Source organism: Antrostomus carolinensis, unplaced genomic scaffold (assembly GCF_000700745.2).
Source record: "Antrostomus carolinensis isolate BGI_N321 unplaced genomic scaffold, ASM70074v2 scaffold8770, whole genome shotgun sequence".
Classification (NCBI taxonomy): domain Eukaryota; kingdom Metazoa; phylum Chordata; class Aves; order Caprimulgiformes; family Caprimulgidae; genus Antrostomus; species Antrostomus carolinensis.
In genome coordinates this window covers 10,947-26,564 of record NW_010289031.1, presented here as the reverse complement: position 1 = coordinate 26,564, position 15,618 = coordinate 10,947, and the positions used below count along the sequence as shown (strand labels likewise).

The 15,618-nt window shown below is 37.2% G+C and overlaps 1 protein-coding gene across 1 annotated transcript; it reads left to right on the top strand.

The window, feature by feature from the left end:
• Window positions 1-1,801: 1,801 nt before the first annotated feature.
• Window positions 1,802-15,191, top strand: FOXK2 (forkhead box K2). Its single transcript, XM_029085117.1, has 8 exons — window positions 1,802-1,989; window positions 5,405-5,552; window positions 6,013-6,159; window positions 9,035-9,228; window positions 10,082-10,257; window positions 11,300-11,596; window positions 11,790-11,999; window positions 14,971-15,191. The coding sequence occupies exons 1-8, from the start codon at window positions 1,943-1,945 to the stop codon at window positions 15,165-15,167; spliced, it is 1,416 nt and encodes a 471-aa protein (XP_028940950.1). The 5' UTR covers window positions 1,802-1,942; the 3' UTR covers window positions 15,168-15,191.
• Window positions 15,192-15,618: the final 427 nt, after the last annotated feature.

Sequence of the window (15,618 nt, the reverse complement as noted above, 5' to 3'; positions counted from 1 at the left end):
TGTTGTTGTTCACTTTCTCACAGGGATTTTTATTTAATCTTTAGCACAAAGGTTGCCTTTGGCTACCCTCTTTGCATACACTTGAGGAGTACTGTTGTCATTATTGCTGCTCAACCAAAATGTTTAGAAAACATTTTCATTAGCAAAACAGCTGAGACCTCTTTCAATTGTCACTAAAACAATATGGGCAAAAAATACTTGCTACTGGAAAAAGCAAATAAGTGAGTTGTTACTGAAGATATTTAAAAAACCCAGCAAAGCAACCCAGAAATCGGTCCATTTAACTTTCTTGCTGAAGTGCATGTGCAGTTTTTTGGCATAGATTCTGTTCCTAATTTAGTACATTAAGCATGTTTCAGAAATAGGTCGTCTTTTAAATTCAGACGTGGTCCATACTGAGAAGTAAGACTGAGAGAAAAGGAAGGTCATTGTCAATTCTTTCTCTTTTTCCTGATCCTCGGGTGTGTATTGTAGGAAAAAAGAATCACTGTGGTGCATGTGACAAGAAACGTAGTGAAAATCAAATGTTGCCTTTGTTCTATAGACACCCTTGGATTAATTTTAAGATACAAAAACCAAAGCACAAGAGCTCCTGTTTTTAAAGCTACACCACAGCTGAGTGTTCCTTCCAATTCTTGTGTCACTTTTATGTTTAATATATTTTCCAGATAAATGATTACTTTTGTTTACAGTTGGTATCTTGCATTCATAGCTGCATTTCTCAGGCCTGTTCCAGCATGGTGTTTCCTTTCTTTATAAAACTAGATCTACCTAGAATCACTTAAAAAAACCTCAACATTTTCTAAGGTTTGATTCTGGGTACTGTGTCATTGGAAAGTCCTTTTCATCCTGTGGAAGAGGTGTGTAAATATGTGGGTTTAGTGCTGTATAGTCTAACAGCTTTAGAAAGAGGAGATAAAGTTATTTGAACTGTGTTTTTGTTATAGATGCTTTTGTTGAGAGAAAATTAAGTTTCTTGTTTGCTCAATGTGTTTGTTTATTGAGAACTTACAAATAGCCTGTTCTATGTAATTGGTTTAACTTCTAAATGCTATATACAGAACTGTAAAAAGGAAAATACTCAGAAGTCTGTTAATTATATTTTATTTTCCAATTTTTTTTAAACAATTGCACATTGCTCATTTATCATTAGTCTTTAAATTTGGGCATGCAGTCTTTGGAAATATATGAAAATGGGCAGCTTGCTAAAATTGGCTCTTAAATTCAGCTCTGAAAAAAGATACTTGAGTGTAGTGCTATAACAGCAATACACTCTGGAAATGATCAGAATTAGGATTGACATGTGTTTCATTTAATAAGAGAAAAGAAACCAAATCTAAGACCAGTCTATGAAATTGGGTAACCTCAAACTGGCCAACATTTACGCTCCTGATTAACTTTGATATCATGGATCTACTCGTGTGTTTGCCAAAGCCATTCTTTGGCATCATAAAATAGCCTTTTGTCTTCAAAATAGTACTTCTTTTAGGGGTAGTTGCAAGATCAGGGTGAACCTTAAGAAATTTAGAGACAACACATAAACTGCCCTTGTTACAAAGAATTGCATTTGCTTATTTATATTTCTTTCCAAATTTTAAAGCTGCTTACTTGGGGATCTTTTTCTAGTCACACTGATCTTTCTGTATGATCTGTAAAATGAAGATAGTTACAGGTAATTAAATAAGATACTGTACCTTTTTGTTTTTAAGTAAGGTTAGATGATATGTTCAAGTTATACAGAAAACCTTACATTCGGTAAACAAGTGGCTTATATATTTGTTTTTTACTTTTCAGCTGTACATTCAGGTTTCCCAGCACAAACATCAAGATAACATTCACAGCTCTGTCCAATGAAAAGAGAGAAAAACAGGAGGCCCCGGAGTCCCCAGTGAAGCCTGTGCAACCCCAGATCTCTCCCTTAACAATAAACATTCCAGACAACATGGCTCACCTGATCAGCCCTCTCCCTTCTCCCACAGGAACTATCAGGTATTTAAACCCTGCAGCTTGGATATAGGGCAGTGTATGGTTATAGACTTCAGACAACTCTCTCATTCATTTTAAGGTTTGTTTGGGTTTTTTTTTTTTGTGGTAGAAGTTTAGTTGAAGCTCAACATTACCTGCCTTGGAGGAAACCACCATTCTGCTAACTAATAAGATAGTTGCATGAACAGCCTTTAATATTAAAATTTAACATGTTAAATGTGTAACAGTTTGCTCAGGAGCCTGACATTCTTAGAACAGCAAAGGAACATACCTTTGTCTTGCATTCCAGATTATTTAGATTGTTTTTTACTCTTGCGTGCTTATGGCAACACTTTAAATGAGGTAAGTCTAAATTATACCATTTTTAAACATTCTGATAGTCACTGTCCCCTTGAAGTTTATAATCGGCATTAGTGTGGAAAGTAGATTGATCTCTTACTCCAGAAGATTTGTTATGGATTAGTCACTGCTGGAAGTAAACAGGTGTTTTACTTAAAATGCCATGTAAGGTGCAGAGTTTAGTGTAGAGAAGCCTTCTGCAGGGGAGGTTAATCTGAGTTCTTTACTTGCTGTGCTGCTTAACTTAATAATTGTAGCCATTGTTTTTTGGGACCAGACTCAATTAAATTAACATAAGCAAGCTGTCCTGGCAAACTGGTACCATTAATTTAGATACAATTTTTAAAATTCATAGAAAGTTCAGAAGCAAAAATTTCATTTAAAGGCACTAAAAGTTGCGTTTCAAAGTCACATACATGCTTTTGAAAGTTTTTTCTTGCCCTCTCACTTCCTGTATCTTCACTTGAGTGAAAGACTGTTAACACTTGATTTTTTAAAATGTAGATCTTGTTAATGAAATTTGAATGAAAGGATAATTGACTTCTTTAATGCTTGCCAGGTTCTTGATCTCAATATTGTAATGTTTAATGAGATCTATATATAAATGGTGGAAGTAAAGAGAAGAGAGATCTAGTCTTGGCTGTCTAACAGGTTTGCTTTCTTGTTAAAATGCAGGAAAAACATACCTTGCCCAAGAAATGACAGAACAGCTCATAAATATTTCAGATAATATCACATATATCACCAGAGTCTTTGCCTCACTATGAATTTGGTAATTCTTGTCAGGGCTTTCATGCACCTGTTGAGTATAGTTTATTATTAAAAAAAAAAAGACAACAGTTTTGAGTCTATTTTGAGAGCAAAGCTTGACAGTTTCTCTTCAAATCATCCTGTTTTGTAGAAGACTTGTAAACTTGCTTTGATTATACCATATGTGTCGCTTTGTCAATATATGCTAAAGCGAGCACAGTAGAGGGATGTTGTCAGTTGAAATGTAAAAACATAGAACAGCAGTGACCTATATTTAAAAAAATAAATTAGTTACATGTTTTGTCTCTAATCAAGGATTCTTCCATACAACACTTTAAAAATCCAGTCTCCCTTGTATGGTGTATCACTGTTTTGCCAATTGACAGGGCTGGCAGAAAGGACACAGACACCAACTTAATTCTAGAAACAAACCTATTTTACTCTAGTTTAAAGCAGGGAAAAATGAAGAATAAGCAATGTACAGAGTTAAACCGCGTAATGCACCTGATCGTTACTACATAAGAGAAAGCATAGTGATTAAGAAAGAAACATCAACCAGTTGCCCCAATACTTATTGTCATCCGCATCGTGTACATCAGCTGGGAGCCCTGTCACAGGGAAGGATCTGGAGAACCTTTCCCAGCAATTGGGAAGTCCTAGGCAGTGCGTCCACCGTGGGTAAGGTCTCAGTCTTTGCTGTGAGAGGGTCCTGCTTTTATACAAACTAACATACACATTACGCAGACAGAAAGTCACAGGAACATCTGGTGGGTAAGTTTCACTTCACATGGGCACATCCTGGATTTGGCCAGGATCCGAGATATGTCTGAGAAGCTGCTGTTTTGGTGTTCTGTACCTGGCTTTGGGTTGTAGGAGGAAAAGCCTCGTGGTCTTATTTCATGCTGATGTGATACAGGTTGGGAAAAGAATCTCATGGTCGCATTTCACGCTACTGTAGTACAGGTTGGGAAGTTCACTCAAAAGTCAACTTTAATTTAAGGCTTATAATTTAAGCCTTTGTATATCAATTACTGGTAGCAAGTTGTTGATGGATTTCTCATAATGTGAAGTTTAAATGATATTTCTTTTATATCTATTGCCCACTCTACAGTGCATGCCTTTTTTCTGTACATAAAAAGGGAGGTAGCAAAAAACTTGGGAGGCCAGACAGACAAACTAAACTTGACAGATGTAAATTTGTTAAAGCTTTATACAATCTAAATAACATTCTCTGGCTTTATTTGTTACTCAGTGTTTCGAATCATAGATTCAAGTTAGGTTAAAGATTGTCTTTGGTGACAAGACTGGTTCTGGGGGCGCAGCAGGCTTTGTTATTCTAATTTTTAGTTAACTTTTTTGGAATTTCCTAAGCCGATGTTGAAATCGGTTACAGTATGAATTGCTGAGATATATGCATCCTTGTAGAGAACTGAAAAAAATCTTTTTGGGGAAGGGAACAATCATAACCCACTGACTGCTTCTTTCCCGTCGGCTAAATGGAATTTGAAGAAGAAAACTGGCTTTGTGCAGCTGTGGACTGTGCAAGGCAGGGGTACAACCATTAGAAAGATGTTACAGTGGAATTACATACAATTTAATCTTTGTTTTTCTGTGATGGATAGCAAAATGTGAGGTATCAAAAGACACTTCTTTGTTTGGCACTGTCCTTTGCTTTGCAGCAGTGTATCTGCTCTGTTGGCCTAATACTGCATTACATTAAATGAATTGGTGCTGATGCATTCTATTTATAGATAAGTTTATGATATTTATACATATATATGTGAGTGAATGTATGTGCACATACCTTTAAGCACTTAAAATAATGTTGGCTTAGTTTTAAATAAGAATCAAAACTTCTTTTCCTCACTGCTTGCTATATTTTCTCAAATATGCAAAAATAATGCACAGGAGAGATGATCTTTTTTGAACAGACTGAATGCAAGCATATGGCAGAAATTTCATGCAAGATGTGTTTCTTGTTTCAAATAAGTGTCTTAAAATTTGTGGTTGCTTATGTAGTTAAAGTGGACTTTTCTGTTGGCAAATCTTACAAATACAGTACAACATAATAAATCAGTTAATCCTTTTTTATTTGAAGAGGAAAGCCTGAGCTTCATTTGACAGGTTTCTTCCTGCAGTGATTTTAATTCCCATGGATAAGTTAGAAAGGCTTGGAAGATAGGGTTTATAATGGAAATACTGACAGACCCTTAACTGTAGTCGAGAAGCTCTGGTAGTGGGTTTTTCTGCAAGAGCAGCTTTTTGATTAGGCATAATGTGGTGATATACTGTATAACAAAATAGTAGGATCTTCTTTTATGCTCTACAGTGCTGCAAATTCCTGCCCATCTAGCCCCCGTGGTGCAGGCTCTTCAGGGTACAAAATGAGTCGTGTAATACCATCTGACCTACATTTGATGGCTGACAATTCACAGTCAGAAAATGACAAGGAAGCATCGGGTGGAGATAGCCCAAAGGTAAACATTGTTTGAAATCAATTCCATCAGTTATGTCTTAAGTGAATATCAGACTTCTGAAATTTTGTTTGCTAAAGTGTATGCACTAAGTCATAATTTAACATTACAGACTTCAAAAACAATTTGTAGGTTTTTGTGAGCAAATGTGAGATTGATTTATCTGTTTGTTTGTTTATTTACATCTGCTCCCTTTAGGAGAGAGTCTATATGCATTTTCAGTTATATATGTGTTTATAGGCTACTAAAAATTCCTTACTGTTGTATGTTTCTTCAGATTGTTAATGTTACCTTTAAATCTGCTAATCAGAAGAGCAAAATTGTCTTAATTCCTTTTCTGCCCCAAGATTTTAGTCGTCCAAAAGTGCCTTAATTTAAGTTGTGTTTTGTAACTTCTGATTTAAGAAGAGGTGTGTATAGCTTTGGAGTTTATTGATGCAGACTTTTCTTTTTTCTTGTACAGGACGACTCTAAGCCACCTTACTCCTATGCACAGTTAATAGTACAAGCAATTACAATGGCACCTGATAAGCAGCTTACACTAAACGGAATTTATACGCACATAACTAAAAATTATCCATACTACAGGACAGCAGACAAGGGCTGGCAGGTAAATTTGATTTCTGGAATTTTTTTTTTTCAGTTGTGAATAATACTGGCAGCTGTAAATGGTCATAAGAAATCAGTTGGTGAGCCTAACAGCTCTTCATAAATACAACTTATTAAATGAGTGTGTTATCTTTTTTCCTGATTAAGTTCTCCAACAAAGTAGGCAATTTACATTATTCAGTATTTGAAACATGGCTTTATTCATGGAATGGTATTCTCTAAACCTCTAGGAGGGATACATACAGACTTCTGGGGAAGAAAAGCAGAATTGGCACTGTGGATTTAAATATAAATACGCTATCTAGGAGTGTAGTTGTGTTCTGTAACTTATAATTGTGTAAACATCCGTATTGTTATCTTGAGATAAAATTAAGATATTAAATGTTACAAGTTCAGGTTTATTTGAAAACAGTGATCTTGACCATGCAATACAGTGAAGGAACAAGTGTGTGTTACCTGCCATTACCTTGCACTATTATGTGCCCTTTTTTATTTGTGCAACGTAGTCTATTTGTGAACTGAATTGTTTCTGTACTGAGCTAGACCCTTCAATTCTGTAGAATTAATTTCTGCTTTCTTTTCATTTTTAAAGAGACCAACCTCAGCATTTGCCAGGATGACGAACTGAGTATGAATCAGTCTGGCATAGTCTTTCCAGATACACATAAAGGTTCGGTGCCTTTGCTGCTGTTTTTAGTTTCAGCAGAGGACAGAAGAGCACAATTTGCAGGACTGGCCAGTTTGCCCGTATAACATTCAGACTGCACTGGAGTATCAGTTTCACTGTGGTGCTGCTTAGTGCAGTCATGATCTGCCACAGAGGCGTGCTCGGAAGTTATTTTCAGGGAAGTAAAATTTGGAGAGACTGGGGGAGGGGAAAAGTGAGGAAGTGTTAATACTCTCCTTGCTCTACAAGGAGAATACTTGAGAATACATGCCTTCTCAGTAGAAGAATAGATCTAAAAATATTAACCACATACTTATTTGTCATGAGGGCTGTATGAAAGTTGAATCACTCTTAGAGGAATTCCAAGGTTAGTGGGGAGTGTAACTGCTCCTAGCTTTTTGCATATGATTTGGCTAGTAAAGGACTTAGCTGTTGTGGCTTAGGAAGTCTCTTTTGTTTCCCTTTCATGCATAAGCAATGCAGAATCATGGCTGCAGTCATACTGACAGATCTATTTTAGCAACAAGATCCTGTTGGTGTGCTTTTTGCTTCCTATTCTGAAATACCTTGAATATCTGCGTGTATAATACTTCTTTAGGTAAGCATCATGGAACCAAACATGCATACATTGTAATGCATGGTTAAAGTATTCTGCCTCAGAACAGTGTATGTATTTAGATGTATAATACTTCACAAAATGAAGGTGATAGACACAGCAGACATAGTATGTTCTGGAATAATTGATTAGCACCTATTCATAAAAATAACTGGAAAATCAGATGCTCATTAGTCATATAAAGCACTGCTGTAACACTAACAGGAGTACCTCGTGTATGAATTGCTCTGTTAGCTTTTGTCCATCAGGTATTGGATTACAGTTAGGGTGACTTACAGATATTTTAAATTGTATTAGAGGTTATATATGCACATATGATTCAAAACATAGCGTACATACATGTATATAGTATCCAAATCCTATACCTTAATAAGTAGTATTGAGGTATTTATATCCTTTATTATAAAAGGTCTCATTTTGTTGAGGACTTGAATGCTCCTCTTCATGAACTTATTTTAACAGGTACTTTCAGATCTACTCTTTTATTCTGGCATGTGGAGAAATAAATACAATTTATAAACATGTTCTTGGCATCTCTCTAGTTCTGTTTCAATTTTTTGGCAGGGAAAATCATTTCTGGTTTCAGCAGTTTGCATTTAAGAAACCATACATGGTTATCATTGCTTTAAGTTTTCCAAACTTGCCATCAGGGCCGTGAACTTAGACATTTGAGCAGGATTTGCATTTGATTTTGCAAATTTTTGAAGACCTTTTGTTAATGTAAAGCTTTTTCTCCATTTTTACTGTCTTCCCCACAAGAATTTCAGTATGTATGCTTTTCTTCATTTTCTCCTTGTTCAGTGATAATATTTAGAGACATTTTGGGTTTATACATCTTAAAAAAAAACCCTAAAAAGTATGCAAAGCCAAGCATAGATACACCCACTTCAGGGTGTTAGTTTTCTGCATCTCTCTGATCAGACAGTTCTGTGTGTTACAGCGAAGTGAGGACAAAGTAATGTGCAAACTGGAGTGCATTAATGAAGGTCTTGCTGAAGAGCTGTTTTAGGACCTACTGCCATTTGTTGTTTTTCTAGACACACTAAATCCTTGTCTCCTTTGTTGAGACAGACTGGACTGCGAGTGAACTCCCAACAATCTAGCTGCATTTGGAACTTGTGTAATTTAACCTTTTCTTTCTGTATTGTGGAATAGTAACAGGATTATCCTGCAAGATCAGAATCAGTATATGCTGTATTTTACTGGCCCTCCTCGAATGAACTGACATTTTCTTTGACACCTGGGGAAGGGTGGTGTAAAAAGACTGATAATTTTTCTTTTTTTTTTTTTTTTAACACTGCATTATTCTCATGTATTTGTAGTGTTCTAACAGTTTGTTGCAATCACTGTGTTTCTCATTAGAGAATTAAATGGGATTCCTGTTATTGCTGCATTAGCATACTGGTTTTTTTAATTGTTGGGAAAGATTTGAAAAATGCAAGAGTCCTTTCAGGTTTACAGCACTGCCTTTGTAGTGCTCTCGAGTTCTGTTGAATGAAGAAATTGGAGCTGAACCCTGAAAACTGCTGCAGTAGGCCACATTCTGACTTGGAAAAGTTATATGAAATCTACATATTTTTTTATGTTCCATAGAATTCAATACGTCACAATCTCTCTCTGAATCGTTATTTCATCAAAGTACCACGTTCCCAGGAAGAACCAGGCAAAGGCTCATTCTGGAGGATAGACCCTGCCTCTGAAAGCAAATTAATAGAGCAGGCTTTTAGGAAAAGGCGGCCTAGGGGAGTACCTTGCTTTAGAACCCCTCTGGGACCACTCTCTTCTAGGTAAGGAAAACCAGATGAAAAAACAGACTATGGCTGTTGTTTAATCTTCAGGCTGATACAGACTTGATAGTTTTGGATACAGTCACAAGTTCAGTAATTTCATTTCATCCAGACTCAGTGTTTGAATTCTGTATCATTTAGTAGGAGGCTGCCCCATACACTAGGCTTGTTTTTATTGCTTGTTTTTAGTGTTAAAGAACTGACGCAGTTTGCCCAGCTAACTGTCAGATTGTTAATGTAAGCAAGTCTTGCTGGACCTTTGGTGTGTTGCTTTTTGGGGTTTTTTGTTTGTTTTTTTTTAACAGAATTACAATTTTAATGTCTAACTGCCATCTACTGCATTTTAAAGTTGTTTGCAAAGGAAATTGTCAAATACCGGCTACCATTTTATTGAACTTAGAGCTGACAATTATGTATTTAGTTTGATAATATTCAAGCAGAATTCATGATGGGGAAATAAGTGGGTTTAAAATTACTCCCTCTGTAAAGTTCTGGCCTTTGCTGGTGCAGATCTTTTATTACTAGCCACGTAGATTGAGATTTGCTCATCATTCTTCTCCACGAGAAGAAACGTTCATGTTTCACAGATTATTTAGAGAATCTCCCTAAGAAGGCATCCAGCCACTTCTTCTCCATTAACTATACCTGGAGTTTGCTTTTAAATTCTATCTGTATTTAACAGAAGCTCTATAAAAGATCATCAGAACTGCTTTGGGTTGTATCTGTCCTTGCTGGAAGGCAGAGGTGCCCTCCTGTGGGCAGTGTGTGTTATGGTCTCTTTAGAAGGTGGTCACTGTCTTTCACAGTTCAGAAGTTAAAACACATCAGCTACTGCTTTCATTTTTAAATACAGAAGTGCCCCAGCTTCTCCTAATCACTCTGGAGTATTGTCTGCGCACTCCAGTGGAGTCCAGACCCCCGAGAGTCTGTCCAGGGAAGGATCTCCAGTCCCAATGGAACCTGAGCCTAGTGCTGTCCAGCCAAAACTAGCGGTAATACAAGAAGCACGATTTGCACAGAGTGCCCCAGGTGAGGAATCCTGAAGTAAGCGTTTGGGGGTTGGAGGTGGGAGAGGGCTGATATATAAATATTACCAAGACTTCACATGTACACATACACAAAAAAAAAGAGGTAAATATTTAACCTCTTAACATTTAGAGCAAATCTTTGGTAAACACATAAACGTGCCAGGTGAATTCGGTTTGCATGCTTACAGGCTGTTACCTGTGTGCTCTTCCAGCACCCTTGATCACTTTGCTACTAAGCAGATATTTTGCTTCAGTCCTGTATAGGACTGTACGGTCTTGTAACAGTTGTCACCTCCTTTCAATATGTATTCTTTCTGGTTTAGAGAAAAACTCAAGAACTTTAGTTTACATGAGTTATAAGAAATAAGTGAATGTCTTGCACACATCTATGGTCCTGTCATCCTTTCAAAGGTGGGGATAAAGAATTGAAATGATAAAGAGAGAAAGAAAAAATTTGCCTGATAGGAATTTTCCTATTAAAAAAAAAAAAAAGGGTATAAGGCATGATGAGATAAGGATGTAATTGTTTAATCACCTTGGCTCATATACTTTTGCCATCCATTTTCTTGGTGATATTCTAGTACTACAGGTGCCAGTGACCATTCTGTGGCAAAGGCAAACGTGGTCCTAAGCAGAGACACCAGGCTTTCCACAGCCTAGGAAGCTGAGAGTTTTGCCAATGCAGGCGTGCTCCACACAACACCTGAAGCACATATATGTTCCCATCTATGGAAAGGAGTTTTACTAAATGAGTGTCAAACATAGCTTTGCTAGGATAGCTGTATTTGGGGGGAGGTGGGGGGGTGCTTTTGCCCAAATGGTGTGTGGGTCTTACTGAGCTAATACAGCACTTACCTTGACTATGTGGCTTGGAATAGCGATGTGTCATAGTCTTCATTGTCCACTTTTATCTCTTGGATCATTCAGAAATTAGTGAAAAAGGTCGTTAATCCTCTGAGGCTGTAGAGTTAAGTTTAAAAGAAAGACTGGCTTAAAAGAAATAATTAAAATTGGCAGCCTAATTTTTGTCTCTTTCTTGGTAGGATCACCTCTATCTAGCCAACCAGTTTTAATTACTGTACAACGGCAGCTACCACAAACTATTAAACCCGTCACCTACACTGTTGCAACTCCTGTGACAACATCAACATCCCAGCAGCCTGTAGTTCAGACAGTACATGTTGTCCACCAGATACCAGCTGTGTCTGTCACAAATGTGACTGGATTAGCACCAGCAAACACTTACACTGTAGCTGGACAGGCAGTAGTCACGCAAGCTGCAATGGTAACCCAGCCCAAGGTAGAACCTCAAGAGAATGGAGACCACAAAGAAGTAAAAGGTGAGAATCTGTGGGGTTAGTTGTTTTGATTACAAAGAAGTATTCCTATTTGAAACTTACATCCAGATGAATGCATGAAATGTTTGGGTAAAACTGAAGATGTTGGATTTCTTACATATGTTGGAGTAGTAATAAAGCAGTATACTGAGGTTTAATTGAGTAAAAACAAATGGTTCTATCTTCTGTTTTTCAGTTAAAGTGGAGCCTATACCTGCTATTAGTCATGCTACAATAGGAGCTGCTAGTCGTATCATTCAGACATCTCAGACCACACCCTTACAGACAGTTACTATAGTGCAACAGGCACCTCTAGGTCAACACCAGCTACCTATAAAAACTGTAACGCAGAACGGAACGCACATAGTACCCATCACCACTGCAATACAAGGACAGGGCAACGCCGGTACGTATTGTGTCAAGATGTTCTGTTGCTTTGTATGTGTTAACACCTCAGCATGACCAGTACTGAATTTTTTAATTCTGTTCTTATGTCTTTTGTAGTTATACTGAAAACTAAGTTCTACAAAAAAATAGAGATTACAGCCTTGTAAGGGATTGTTCCCTCCCTGTTGCTAAGAACAAGTGTTTCTTTTCATTGACTATTACCTGAAGAGCTATTCATTCTCTTTGTGATTATTATAGGGATGTACTTAGTGGTGACAACCCATCCTCCCTCCTCATTAAACCCAGGATATAAACAAGTTTTAAAAGAAGTTCCTGTAAAACATTGCCATTAAAATGGTAGCTGCTCCCCAGATGATTTGTCAAGAACCAACCAACAGGAAAACAAGACAGAACTTGCTTGTGGGTTGGCTTTTTGAACTGTTACTTTTTATTCAGTTTTTAATGAACCTGTATTAAAAATGACAAAAATTCTGTAACAATTTTAGGTTCTTCTTATCTGAATACCATCTTTCCCCTCTCAGACTCAGCAGTCTGAGTGGGTAGCAGTACTTTTTCATAATTTTCATATATTTACACTTACGCACAGAACGCTCAGTTTTGTTTTGCTTTGCAGGTGCATACTGCTTGTTCTGACAGTTTCACTTTGAGATATTATCTGATACTGAAAGAGCTTTCTTGTCATAAAATATGTTTATAGAAATTGTTTTAGGCTGTCTTACATCAATTTATTACCTGCAATTCTGCTCTAAAGTCTTACTAATGGAGTGAATTATCTGCTTCGTTTCCTTTTTACTCTTCTGCCATCACTGACGTTTATAGGTTAGGGTTCTGTCTGCTTCCACTTCATTTCCAGCTTAAGTAAAGCAAAAGCAATCACTGTCAGACTTCATATGCATGTTTTTTGTCAGTCAAATATACTGAAAAGTTACTTTTTAAAAGTAAGAAATAATCCTTTTTTTCTTTTTCCTGAAAACTCAACTGATTTCAACATGTTTTCCTTGGTAGAGAGGCCTAATGGCCATTAGGCACATTTCAGAAACGTGGCTGAACGTAGGAGTGGAATTGTGGTGCTTCTCACTGTTTCACTGTGCGCTTGCAGTGATGGGAGTTTTCACTCTGAGATTCCTCGGCTTAAATACCTCATGAGATGTTCATATTTTGAATGGCAAGTGAGGTGTATTCCATGTCCTGGTCTCTCTCTCTACATACATTTGTGTTCACAGGCATACATCTGTATTTACACATTTGTGTGCGTGTGTTTATCTCTGCCTTTGGAGAAAGAAGATTTGTGCAATCTGAAAGCTCAGAAATCCAGAGCTGCTGCTGCTCTGCTAACATTTTCTGTTTGTAGTAAGAAGGTGCTTTCACATCTTACTGACAGCAAAACCATTTTGGCAGAGTTTTTTACTACCTGTCAGTCTAACTGAAAGCTGTGAAGTCCAAAATAAATTCAGGTCTCTTATTGCAGGATAAAATTATGTAACTAGATACTCTTTTATTTTGACTTTCAGTGTAGATTTCAAATATCATTGTTCTTTTGTGTATTTCATACTTCCACTATCAGTTGTGGCTGCAACCAAACAGACCCTGGAGTGAATAATGCAGTAATAGTCTTAATGTATGTTTGAAGATGAGGGGTAAACTTCTTGGTTTTATTTAGGCAACAATAAATTTGCAGTAAGGCATTTTATTCAGAAGTAACTATCTCTGTAGCATCTGTTCAGAAATTGTGCAAGGAATAGCTTTTCTAATAGAAGCCGAATGACTGTTGAGGTACAAGAACAAATAATTTTACAATTGCAGTGAAGCTTTTTGCATCAGGTAAATATTTTCTGAAATATTTGTTATACCAGTAAATACTAATTACAAAACAGTTTGGTTATATGCAGAGGTAATATTCCAGGTATTCTCTAGGACAGCAAATATAACAAGTTTAGCAAGTTAAGAATTCCTTATGGACTTCATGTTTAAGCTCCACTAGCAGGGGATGCTGTAATGATGTCAGCAAGCAGTGGTGCTGAAGAAAGAGAGCTTGTGTGTTAAACAAACAAAACAAAACCAACAAAAAAAGGCAGATTATTTGATAGTGTCTAGATAAATTTTCCTGAAATGCACTGAACAAGTAAATATATATCTTGCATTATTTGCAAAGACATTTGAATTGTTGGTGTCATAAAGTCAGAGTCAATATTGAGAAACAGACTGCTGACAGGTAGAGGGAAGGAACCTTTGGATGTCTCAGAAGTTTGAAAGCTCTGTATTCCCCTGTTAATGGTAGCTTGTACTCTCTCTTCCATGGAACAAGAAAGGTTAAAATCTTGTATATAGTGTTTGAATGATATATATTTCTGTTGATCTAATTAAGTTGTGCACTTGAATCTAATCAAATGCGTCATTTCTTAACACTGCCACTTGTTAAAGCACTGCCTGTTCCTTACAGCGTGGGCAAATGCTTCGTTACCTGTCAGAGAGGAATTGCTACTGGAGTCATGTACATCTCGTGGCTGTGCAAATCACATAGCTTCTCTTAAATAACTTATGGCCACAGAGGAGGTGATGCTCTTCTTCCAGGCCAAATAATGTGTTCTGCAGTGATCCATAGACATGGCCTGAACCTACTGAAAGGGGATTTTGAATTCACTTCCCATTTCTGTCACAAATTTTGCTGTAGATTGGCTTCCAGTCATTTAATCCTTCTCTGTCTTCAGCTCTCCATTGACAAAATGGAGATACTTCCCCGTTCTCCCACCTTTGTCCAAATCTGCATGAATGTTGAGTGATTTGGGAAAACATCCTTCAGGTTTGTGCAAAGATTAAACAATTGAAGCTGAATCTCAGCTGGGATTGCTAATACCCCGCATAGTACCAATAAAGGAATTAATAATTTTAATGAAAATGCACGTTTGCTTTCAGAATCATCTGTTTTGACAAGGATTAGGGGTACTGAAGTTTTTATTATCTTTTTACAGCTGCTGCGAGTCCTTTGCATATGTTAGCAACCCATGCATCCGCATCAGCATCGCTTCCAACAAAGCGCCAGAACGGAGACCAGTCAGAACAGCAGGAACTCAAACGTATCAAAACAGAAGATGGAGAGAGCATAGTCATAGCTGTTAACGTGGACCCCCCGCCGGTGGCAGTGAGTGATAAAGGCAGCCAGAACTAGAAACTTAGGGGAGTTTTCTTTTTTAATAAATAAATAAATAAATAAATAAACTCCATGGTGCCAAAAGGAGACACTTAAATATAACACCTAAAATGTTGGAACATGTTCTCACGCAGTGGGGAAAGGGGCCCTGTGATCAGACTTCAACTTTCAGCACTGAAAAAAAAAAAAAAACATAAACCAACACAGGTGGCCTTAAAACTTGGTAATTTAAAGTCAAACTGCAAAACATCTTGTTCCAGAGGCTGTGACCCCCGTTCCTCCCTGCCCCCTACTGAACTGTGTACGCTGAGAAATACAGTGTTGGGGAGGGCTGCAGCTTTAAAAAAAAATCTTTATCAGATTATTTTAAGGACTGAGTATCTCAGTGTAACGGCAGCATGATAAGCGCTTAGTGTGAACTGGTTTCAAACGATTGTATATTCCTTAAAGGGAACAGAGGCAAGGAGCC

Bases quoted from the DNA above. Each gene is read 5' to 3' on its own strand.
- FOXK2 (XM_029085117.1), top strand. From the start codon at position 1,943: ATGGCTCACCTGATCAGCCCTCTCCCTTCTCCCACAGGAACTATCAG. The intron at 5,553-6,012 runs GTAAACATTGTT...TTTCTTGTACAG, and splicing joins CGGGTGGAGATAGCCCAAAG to GACGACTCTAAGCCACCTTA. The intron at 10,258-11,299 runs GTGAGGAATCCT...CTTTCTTGGTAG, and splicing joins ATTTGCACAGAGTGCCCCAG to GATCACCTCTATCTAGCCAA.